The following is an 11,282-nucleotide window of genomic DNA, read 5'->3' as shown; positions in this document are numbered from 1 at the left end:
GCAGAAATCAATCTGCATACAGCATTGTTTCGTCCTTTAAGGACTCATCAGCGCAGCTCAGATATTTGGGTTCTTAGCTATGAGATAAGTATAATATAGAGCTTGTAATTTTGAATTACACATTTTATCATGCTTGTGCAATCGCATCAGTCAGTTACAGATGTTCAGGAAATATGAACAAAAATCAGAACCAACATCAACGATTTTTTTTTACAAAAAATACAAAATATACAGAATTGACTTTATTGCAAATTTAAAGAAAATTTGAAATGTACACAAAAATTTGAAATGTACACAATAATTTAAAGTAATAAACATTAACAGCCAAAAAACGTGCAACTGCAGAATAAACTGCTAAATTCACCAAGAGGCCTCGTCACGATTATCAAAGCTATACTGGATTCACAAACAACAACACAAGACACTACAGTATATCGGACTCGAAGACACCATCCAAGATCATACACTCACCAAAAGTACGCACATTTAACACACTCTTAACAAAGAAATATAAGTTATATGGTTACATTTTCAATATTAATGTCTACATATTATTATGAGCTGTAAGTTGCTAGTACTCAGTATGTACATTTATTTATTTATATGTCGCGCCTACATTTAAAGTTATAACACTTGTACCTGTCGACAACAAGACTACACTAGTATGACAAGTACTAGCCTATTGTGTAGTGTATACGGCCAAAATTTAGGCCTATCAAGTTAGTTTCATAATACTGTACCTACACCACTCCAATAATTATTATTAGGCCCTTTTAAATAATTATTGGAGTGGCACAGGTGTAGGTATTATGAAACTAGCTACACACACAATAGGGTGTTCAATATACAAATCTTTATACTCATGGTGTTTGTCTTTCGTTTTCCATACATTTACTATTTTACAGTGCAATACAATTTTAAAGTCATTAACCATTAAAAACCATGGTGGTGGTGGTGATAATGATCGGTGTAATTTACCATTGATGTTTCTATTACAGTCGATTAAAAGGGATACCTTAATTCAAACTGTTACAACACTGGGAAACTGGCTTGAAATTAAGCTGCAATTCTGTCGATATTTTTTATTGTAGGAAATGCACAACACAACAAGGAAATGGTTTTAATTATTATCAACTGTGATTTGTTATACAGTAGTTTCGATTCAAGTGTGCAATTGTTATTATGCCAAGTAATCCTCTATTGTTTGTTAGTTTTGTTATTACACAGACGATACAAATGTAAATATAGAATTACATATACATTATATATATATATATATATATATATATATATATAAGAGTGGACTTGCATGTATGTTCAAAAACAATGAAAAAACGATTAGACAGGTAGAAACAGATGTAAAATACGTAATGAGTGAAACAAATTTCAAAAGTTTGTTTTATTGCTTAAATATGTTCTTTTGCTTGTAACAATTAGCATATCCAAAATCTACATTGATTGGCCTATACTAAATTACCTAATTTGCATAAATATATTGCGAAGAGGAACATTCTAGGCTTGAAATTGCAGATACAAAAAATACAGATAAAAATACAATAAATATATAAGACATACAAATGCAAAACAAGTAAATAATTAATTAATTAAATTACATTATGTACTTGGAATTGATAACATTTACAAAAATATTGCAAGATGAACATCTTAAGCTAAAACTACAGATAAAATATACAGATAAAAATACAAATAAATAAGAGTAATCATACAAATACAGACAAAACACTGAACACAGGTCCAACAGAAACACAAACAGAACAGGGCAATCAAAAACAAAGCCAGACAAACAGAAAAGAAAAATAAAAACACGTAAAAATACAGACAGAACACAGAACAAAGGTGAAAAAAAAAGAAATCACACACACAAAACAAAACAATCAAAAACGAAGACCAAGGAATTCAGGAATTAAACCCACCCAGATAATAAGTCACTTGGTATTATAAAGTAAAGATTGCGATAACCTGGTTTTGAATGAACTAAGGCTCTGGTGAAAAATATCGATTAACGTAAAATTATGAGAAAGGGAATGAATAGAGCATCAGAAAATAAAGGCCACAAAGTACTCATACCAACAATTAAAGAGGAAGATGGCTCTGTAACAACAAATAGAGAAAGAATATTAGAGAGATGTGCAGTATGAGAACCTATATTCCACATCAAACATCAATAAACTAGAGGCAAAGGCAGGGGAGGAAAATAAGCCCGAAATAATTGCAAGTGAATTTGAGTTCGCTTTAAAGCAAACTAAGAATGAGAAAGCACCAGGAGATGATGGAATTCTATATATGGAGGAAATGACATTGTGAAACTGCTAACAAAAATATTCAACAAAATCAGTAAAGAGGAAAAAATACCGGGAAAATAGAAAAATGCAATAATAATATTGATTTTTAAAGGAGACAGGAGGAATGTTGATAACTACCGGCCAATCAGTCTTCTGTCTTAAGTTTTAAAATTATACATGAAGATCATTAAGCACAGAATTACACACACTCTAGAAGGAAACCAACCTCCAGAACAGGCTGCATGCAGAACAGGGTTCTCTACTATAGAACAACTTCATACTATAAATCAAGTGTTAGAAAAATCAAACGAGTACCAGATTCCTATGTACATATGGCATTTGTGGATTACACCAAAGCTTTTGATTCTGTAGAGCATAGGGCTGTAATAGACACCCTGCAAAAACAAGGTGTACCACAGACTTATATCAACATTCTGATAAGTAATTATAAAGGAGGAACAGCACAGGTGAGGACAGAAAAAGAGAGCAGAAAGTTTATGGTTCAAAAAAGAGTAAGACAGGGAGATACACTGTCTCCAGTATTGTTTACAGCAGCACTGGTGCAGATTTTTCGAAGAATAAATGTATAGGGCAAAAGTCTAAGAATAGATGGAGTATACCTCAGTAACCTCAGGTTTGCTGACGATATTGTTTTATTTGGCAAGTCTGAACAAGAACTCCAGTCCTTACTTGATGATTTAAACTATGAATGAAAGAAAGATGGTCTAAGTATAAACAGGATGAAAACAAAAGTCATGTACAATGAAGTTGGAAAACAAAGAAAACAGAAAGATATTAAGCTTGATGGAGTAGTCATAGAAGATGTTGCCGAGTATGTATATCTAAGTCAGATTCTCACACCAGATGGAAACAAAGAGAAGGAAATTGACAAAAGATTAACGGAACGACGGAAGAGATTTGGCCAGTATGGTAAATTCTTGAAAGAGAAACCCAAGCCCATGTGCTTAAAACGTAAATTCATAAATGATGTAATTTACCAGATATGACCTACGGAGCCGAGACATGGACATTAACACGAACTCTTACACGGAAAATGGCAGTGGGGAAAATAAGCATGGAGAGGTATATGTTCAACATCAGTATACTTGACAAGTTGAAAAATAAAGAAAAAAGGCAACAAAGATTAAAGATGTATCTGAAAACTGTCTATAACAAAGTGGGAATGGACAGGCCATGTAGTTCGCATAGACCAACAATAACAGGTGGGCCAAGAAGTTAACAGTATGGACGCCATACGGACACAGAAGAAAAAGAGGAAGACCTAACAAGAGATAGAGTGATCTTTTCCAGAAGGAGCTGGGTGCGAACTGGGCAAATCTGGCAAAGAACAAATCAGAATGGAGTTTGAGGAGGCCATCGGCCAGCAGTGGTCTGACAGGTTGTTGTTGTTGATGATGATGATGATAAGAATTAAAGGTTATTAAAAAAGTGGGCAAGACGATGAATAAAACCATTTTTAGTGCAATTGACTCTTAATAAGGGAACCAAAAATAGGTCGTTATCGACGGGAGCCGGGTCTATTAATCTTAAGAGGGAATAAAGAACATAAAGCAGTAGCAAAAATAGAATTAACACATTTAAAAAGTAAAACCATAATCAAATATCTCCTTTCACTAAGTGAGGGAAGAGTGTATGAAAAAATATCGTCATTTTTAAAATTGTGATGTATAAAATATAAAAAATTAGACTAGACTCTCTCAATCCGATAGGCTTGTAAGACAAAAATAGAATTATAAATAACACTGGAATAATCAAAAATAGGTCTAACTAAAAAATGTAAAGATGCACTTTGATTTTTTGGTCAATGGATTTACAATGACGCCAAAATACTCCAAGCAACCGGTTGCCTTTGCTGACAATGTCATCAACATGATGGTTGAAATTAAGTTCAGAATCCAAAAGGATACTAAGATCGTTTTGTACAAAAACTCTGCTAATAGAGGTACCTAATGTTATAGTTAAAAATAAAAGGGGATTTTTTAAGAGTAATAGTCATGACTACACATTTAGTGGGATTGAGAGAGACCAATCAACAGACCATTTACACAGCCTATTAAGATCCTCTTGGAAGGCTAAGGCATCATTTATATTCGTGACCCTGTGGAAAAGCTTCAAATCATCAGCAAACATTAAACAATGTGAATTTTGAAAAATAGAAGGGGCATCATTAATGTACATATTAAACAAAAGCCGGCCTAAAATTGAACACTCCGGATGTGACAGGCAACCACTCTGACGCAAGCTTTATAATTTATTAACCCTCTGTTATCTGTTCTGTAGGAGCCACTAATCCAAAACTTCATAGCCTTGTAAACTAAGAGGTCATGACAGACAGAATCAAAGGCATTAGAGTAGTCAGTGTACACTACGTCACGTATAGGCATGTGATAACATAGTTGCCAAATTTGTCTGTTGCTTTGGCGAGACAGAACGGGGTACAAAATGAATGTAAGTACTATCAAAAACTATTTCCCCCAACATTTTGGAAAGGGTTGGAAAAATTAAAATATGTCGAAAATTTACAACAGAATCGCGAGTTCCACCCTTATGGATTGGGCAGATATTAGCACGCTTCCAAGCAGAAGGGAACACACCAGAGAAACTTAGACCTGAAAATATATATATTTATATACATATACATATATATATATATATATATATATATATACTATATATACACTCTGTATATACACTGTATATATACTATATATATACTGTATATATACTGTATATATATATATATTATATATATATATATATATTTTTATATATACTATAAATATGGATAAAACTGAGATACTTCGAACTAACCCATGAGGCCCTATCACTTGTTTGAGATCCAGACTGGAAATAGTAATAGTAATTAAGCAATATATTGTTATTCACTTGATTATTTCTGACGTCTGTGTATTCTATAGACATAAAAACTACTGTGTATCATGAATAATCTTTTTTTTTTACACTTTAATGTTAACGTAGGCATATACTGTATATGTACCTTTGATGATTTATATTATATTTATTCAACAGTGTTAACGGCTAACTTCCTTCAATATCATATATATATATATATATAATATACTACATATATACTATATATATTTAACAACACATCAGCAAATAGCACAATTAAGTACGCATGCACAAAGTATAAGTTCGTTGAAAAACGAATTATTATCTAAATATTAAGCTTTTTATTTGGGGTTCTATGTATACATTTGATTTCATAGATTTCATAGTTAAAGGCAACATTTTTCTGAGTACTGTAATATATTAATGTATAGTACGTTGCAAATTCTGTATGTTATGATGAATCCTGACATTATCCCTGACTATTACTCAATAAAGTTCGTCCCTAACTAGCTAGTAGTTCAAATGATGGTCAGAGATCAAGAAGTCAAAGTTTACGTCGAACAGTGAATAGTTTGTCTCAATATAGTATATCCATATGCATATGCTATAAGCCTATAGGAATAAAAAGCTGGCCTGTATTGAAATCTCTTAAAATTTAATTGCGAATTGATGTTACAAGGTTACAATGCAGTTTTCATGTCTGTATTAGATTCAGTCATTAGTTGCTTATATTCTGAACTAGTGTAGTTTTAAAATTAAACACGATATGTTTTTTGTGTTTACTGTGTATAAATGTTAAAAATACCTTTACTATATTGTAAATTGACAGATTTGAAATTAAATAATAATACAAAAAAATCGAAATACTGTATCTTGTATTTTCTAATCATCATTTACATGGTGATATGCTCATTTCTTTTCCAAAAGCCTACTGTATCATCCTGAAGGCTTTTAAATTTCAATTAATTTCATTGCTACCAAATCTAGGTCTGCGTAGATAGTTGCAGAATCGTTTCTGATTGGAGGTTTGCTGGAATTATTCACTTTCGCTGACTTATGGTCGATGTCAATGTATATCAACTCATTCTGTTTAAATAATAAGGAAATGGACGATTATTTTATCGTTTTGTGATTTGATTTGTGATGAGTTCTGTATTGTCAGCCCTCTACAAGTCCAGACTGTAAAAATCGTGGAGCATTTAAAACACAAAGCTCCACGCAGTGTTGTCCCGTCATGGTGGCACGTTTAAAAACTATACGTATTTAGGTCCGGCCTAATGTGTTTAGTTTTCTGATGTGTTTAGGATTAGATGTGCTTAGGTATTTGACATCATGATGTCAAATACCTATGCACATTTAATGTTAGACACGTCAAGATCTATAAGCACATTAAGCTATATCTAAACTAGCTTTTAAACGTGTCACCAAAAACGAGGACAACATTGCGTGGAGCTTTGTGTTTAAATTTTGCTTTACGCTGTTTTTACAGTGTAGGTATTGTGACACAATAACAGAAAACTATAGTATAAAACACATTTACCTCATTTTTTGGTCTTCTTGGATAAGTCAGAATGATTGATTCAGGTGTCTGATTTGTCACTCTTGTTGAGCTGGGATATATTTGCGGTGTCTGTCGCAAGTCTTGATTTCTAAATTATTGTATCAAATCATTATTTTTAGAGTGATCCATTTCAATTTTAGGTAATTCTCAGGCTCTTAGTTGTTTATTTGATTCATATTGTTAATGTCATTGTCAGAAATAATAATTTGAAAGTGGCCTACCTCTGAGACCGATGACCTATTGTGTTAGAAGGACCTGCGTAATGAAGAAGATTTGTATAATACTGCTGTAAAAATATCAAGTTAGGTCAGTAAAATGATTGAACCATCAAAGTAACATTTTACAAAGGATCAAATTGTATGATGCCCCGGGTGACCCGCCGAACTGACCAAGCGGCTAGCCAACAGGTTATGGAACCGATTGTATCAAGCATTAAGAGTTCAGCAGTTCATAGACCTGTTAGTTATCTTGGTGAATCAAAGAATATATGTATAAGCCTACCAAGTAAATCAGTTTAATATGTAGCTTTGTGTCAAGCCCATTTTATGCAGGAATCAGCCTACATAAATCATTTTATATTTTGTATATGCTGTTTTGAATTGAAAACAATGAGTTATAAAATGCAAATATTCATAATAAGTCCATTCAAGTAATACAATAACGTTGAATACGTTTTTTTTTTTTTAAATTTACCACGTTTTAATTTACATGCTTGCTTAACTCGAACTTTATTTAATTTAAAGGTTCAGGGATATATTTTATTAATGATTTTGATATGTCGCTCTTTTATGGCTGATTTTAGAAACATTAATAGGCATAATATCCTGAATCAGTATGATAATTTTAGGTTAGGTGCATATGTAAATAATTGCTCAGCGAAGAGTAGATTATACCCAGGTTTTAGTCCTAAAACAATAGTTTTTGTCTTACCTGAGTTATTACTTGAGGAAGCAGTTTGTGACCTAATCATATGTTCGCTCTCGTTATCGTATATATTTTCACTTTTACTAAAAATTAAAGACAAAAACTCAAGATATTTGTAACTTATTTCGGTCTGAAGAGCTTTCTAATAATGGTTATTAAATAACAAAGTGAGTAAAAGTGAGAAGAAAATAGCTTACTCGATATTGAGATTTCCAATGTTAGTGCCTTAAAAAGAGAAAATTATATTTATATCTTACATTGTTACAAAAAAATGAAAAGACATTCTGAAGTTCAAATTAAGTGGATTAACTAAATTAAACTAGAATTGTCTTCACAATTTTAAACGTTACATTGGTTCTTGACACACCAATATCAAGAGTCATGACTGTGCAAAGCTAATTAATTGGCATATTATATACGCTTTGCTCAATAGCACAATGTCAAAATTTTGTAAATTGGAACTACAGAAGTTACCTTCTTTTTTAGTCGTTTTACAAACTACTACTGCTACTATTATGCACAGAAAAACTGTAGTGAATGTGCCAGATATTACCGAGACTAACAAAGTCGTTGAATTCTCTGGTGTAAAAAATAAAATATGCATTTACTATAGATTAACAAACTCTTACTATTATAGTTATTGTTCTACTATTATACTATTATTACGTTATACTATTATTACTATTATACTATTGTTATTGTTTATTAAAAAGTCATAGTTAGACATGATGAAATTATAAATAATAGATGAACAGACAGCAAATCACAATAACAACACCACCACAACAACACCACAACAACACCACATTAAAGCCGGCCACTCACTGCGCCCGATGGTCGTTGGCCGACGCGATTCTATGCAGAACACACCGCGACGACGTGCGCGCAACGGATCGTTTTTATTTAATGACGATTCGTTCAGACTGCCACCGAAAATCAGCAGACGGCGTTGCATCTTCTAGCGGAGTTAGATTGTCGTGCGACGGTCTCGTACTACCGTCGTACGACGTAGTTAGTGACCGGCTTTAATGACCATAATTATGAATAGATAATAGATTGGAGACGTAGGTAGATATAAAAGCTCAGTCGAACTACCTCTTGGGCTCATAACAGTGTCATCCCCCGTATTCTTGAAACACGTCGTCTTACACTCGCTTGTATATGCAGGCGAATCAGTGGTCTTTGAGCTGGTATAAATTATAACAGATTCAGTTTTTCCCTTTTCATTTTTACCATATATACCAATCATAGACAGAGCGCTTATATCCAAGTCTTCAATGGTAAAGCAAAATGGTGGAGATTTATCAGGAACTGGCAATGTTTGGTTCCCAATTATTTCCCTGTCAGTGTTTTTCCATTCAACTATATATTGTGTCTGGTTCTCAGAACCTAGTGATGGACTCCACTCAAAAATGATTTTGTTTCTAGTCAACTTAAGAACACTTATGTTGACTGGTTGGCGTGGAAGACCTACACAGAAAAAAAAAGATTTATAATTCCCAATACATTTACGTTCCATTTCATCGATATGTGCACCTTACATGAAAATAAATAATTAAATAAATAAAATAAACGAAGATTTCGACGTCATAATAATAATAACAACAACAACAACAACAACAACAACAACAACAATAATAATAATAATAATAATGATAATGATAATGATAATGATAATGATAATGATAATGATAATAATAATAGTAATAATAATAATAGTAATATTAATATAAATAATAATCAAAATTAAATTATATCATCTTGTCTATGATGATTCCCTATAACAAAACAAGACAAATAAAAAACTTTGCTGTTGGCAATAACATTATTGGTAATACATAATAAAACACTGCATAATATCAAACTATTAAGGCAAATCAGGACAATATTTAGAAATTTATATCTTTTTCAATTTTCTTGTAAGTAAAGTTAACTTTTTACCAAAGGCCAGGTGGCAAAAGTCTAGGTTGCAATGGGCCATGGGTAATCGTAATGACTTAACAATACCTACTGTTTCACCTACTGTTTACCTAAATATCCCAAAATTAATAATTGGCTACAGTACATACATGACACATATACATTGGTTTTGACGTTAGTAGAATTTCTTTCGTTGTCAGGATTAAGAGTGCAAACGTAGTGTCCAGCTTCGGTACAGGTTATATTTGTGTCGTTCATGATGATTCCGCTAGCAACAACTTTATCAGACTCTTCGTGTTTCCAAGTGTAAGAGGCACCAAATGGATAATTTGAAGAGCAATTTAAAGCAAGGCTGTCACCTTCAGTAACAGAATAGCCTAGGCTGAGCTTGGATTGGTGATAAAACTCAATTACGGCTAATGTAGAAAAAAAAAAGCGAATAGGCATAATTGTACAGTAATTATAATGTCCTTGTTGGACTTTTTGCACATAATTTAAAAGACTTGAATGAAAATGATTCCAAGTTTAGACGATAAAGCCTAATAATGTCCTACTGTGGTTAAAAACATTAGCCTTTACAATTTTATATAATGTAGAAGAAGAAGAAGAAGAAGAAGAAGAAGAAAGAAAAGGAGAAGGAGAAGGATAAGGAGGCGGCGGAGGAGGAGGAGAGTATATACAAATAATAAATAAATGAGGAAGATAATGATAACAATGATTCAAGATTCAAGCCAAACCAGTCACTCCGGCGTCGCAAATCGTGTTTCAGAGATAATGGCTAAAACAAGCTTAATTGTCCAACATTTTTTAAATCAATTTGTTGTATTAAACTAACTTTTACAAATCTATTCATCATGATATACTGTTATTTTTCCCATTTTCAATGTTAATACAACAATTTTTGACAATTTGGTGATGCTCCTGCCTAAGAAATACGCGAAATCATAAACTTTGAAGGTTGATTTCTGATTTCGAAAATATTGTTCTTTGAACGGCTATGTTCATAAGGAAATGTCGGATTTAAAGCCCTGCATTCCCGGCAAGATTTCAGTTGTAGAAAAATTTGATTTGATTTATACGAAATCGCTAAATTAACTGAATTTAGACATTCCTAAATATGTACAACATGTAAAATAAGACTGAAATTTGATTTTTTTGTGTTCCACACAAAAAAATATATGCGGATGGATTTTTCATGTTTAATATTGCGATGGGTCGGCGAAGAAATATAGTATGCGCCGAAAACATTAGCCTATCCAAATTGCTAAGCTAGGCCTAGCCTTACCTCGATTTAGGTTCTCTTATCACACATAAAAACGGCCGAAAGGATATTTTCCGTTGCTGGTATTGACACTGTTTCATAGTAATTATTTCAAATCTGTTAAAAAAATTATTCTGACCGAGATTTTGACAATTAAACAAACATATCTCAGGCCTACTTTATCCAGGGAGTTGTTATTTAACTCCCTGCAGGAATGATTTCAAATCTGTTAAAAAAAATTATTCTGACCGAGATTTCGACAATTAAACAAACATATCTCAGGCCTACTTTATCCAGGGAGTTGTTATTTAACTCCCTGCTTTATCGATCGTTGTGCGAGATGCGAAGTACAAAAAACAATTTTTTTTCTTTGCCCTTTATCATTAACCCTCTATTAATGACTAAAAATCGATGTTTGCGACGATTGACTGATTTGGCT

General features: G+C 32.5%; 1 protein-coding gene and 1 long non-coding RNA gene across 2 annotated transcripts; both read right to left on the bottom strand.

Moving 5' to 3' along the window:
• Positions 1-5,567: 5,567 nt before the first annotated feature.
• On the bottom strand, positions 5,568-7,314 carry LOC117114522. The gene is made up of 3 exons (XR_004446380.1): positions 6,960-7,314; positions 6,718-6,826; positions 5,568-6,263 (listed from the first exon to the last, which is right to left on the bottom strand). It is a non-coding gene; the product is annotated as an uncharacterized LOC117114522 (long non-coding RNA).
• A 541-nt stretch (positions 7,315-7,855) lies between these two features.
• LOC117114516 lies at positions 7,856-10,100 on the bottom strand. The gene is made up of 4 exons (XM_033258192.1): positions 9,732-10,100; positions 8,814-9,132; positions 8,137-8,243; positions 7,856-7,887 (listed from the first exon to the last, which is right to left on the bottom strand). Exons 1-4 carry the CDS (start codon positions 10,027-10,029, stop codon positions 7,856-7,858), a joined length of 756 nt encoding a protein of 251 aa, XP_033114083.1. The 5' UTR covers positions 10,030-10,100.
• Between the last annotated feature and the right edge of the window lie 1,182 nt (positions 10,101-11,282).

Source organism: Anneissia japonica, unplaced genomic scaffold, assembly GCF_011630105.1.
Source record: "Anneissia japonica isolate Jap-2015-1 unplaced genomic scaffold, ASM1163010v1 scaffold284978_len400890_cov162, whole genome shotgun sequence".
NCBI classification, from domain to species: Eukaryota; Metazoa; Echinodermata; class Crinoidea; order Comatulida; family Comatulidae; genus Anneissia; species Anneissia japonica.
This window is presented reverse-complemented; position numbering and strand designations above follow the sequence as displayed.

Bases quoted from the DNA above. Each gene is read 5' to 3' on its own strand.
- LOC117114516 (XM_033258192.1), bottom strand. From the start codon at position 10,029: ATGCCTATTCGCTTTTTTTTTTCTACATTAGCCGTAATTGAGTTTTAT. The intron at 9,133-9,731 runs GTATGTACTGTA...TTTTCTGTGTAG, and splicing joins AACCAATGTATATGTGTCAT to GTCTTCCACGCCAACCAGTC. The intron at 8,244-8,813 runs GTGTAAGACGAC...ATTTTTTACACC, and splicing joins TCGCCTGCATATACAAGCGA to AGAGAATTCAACGACTTTGT.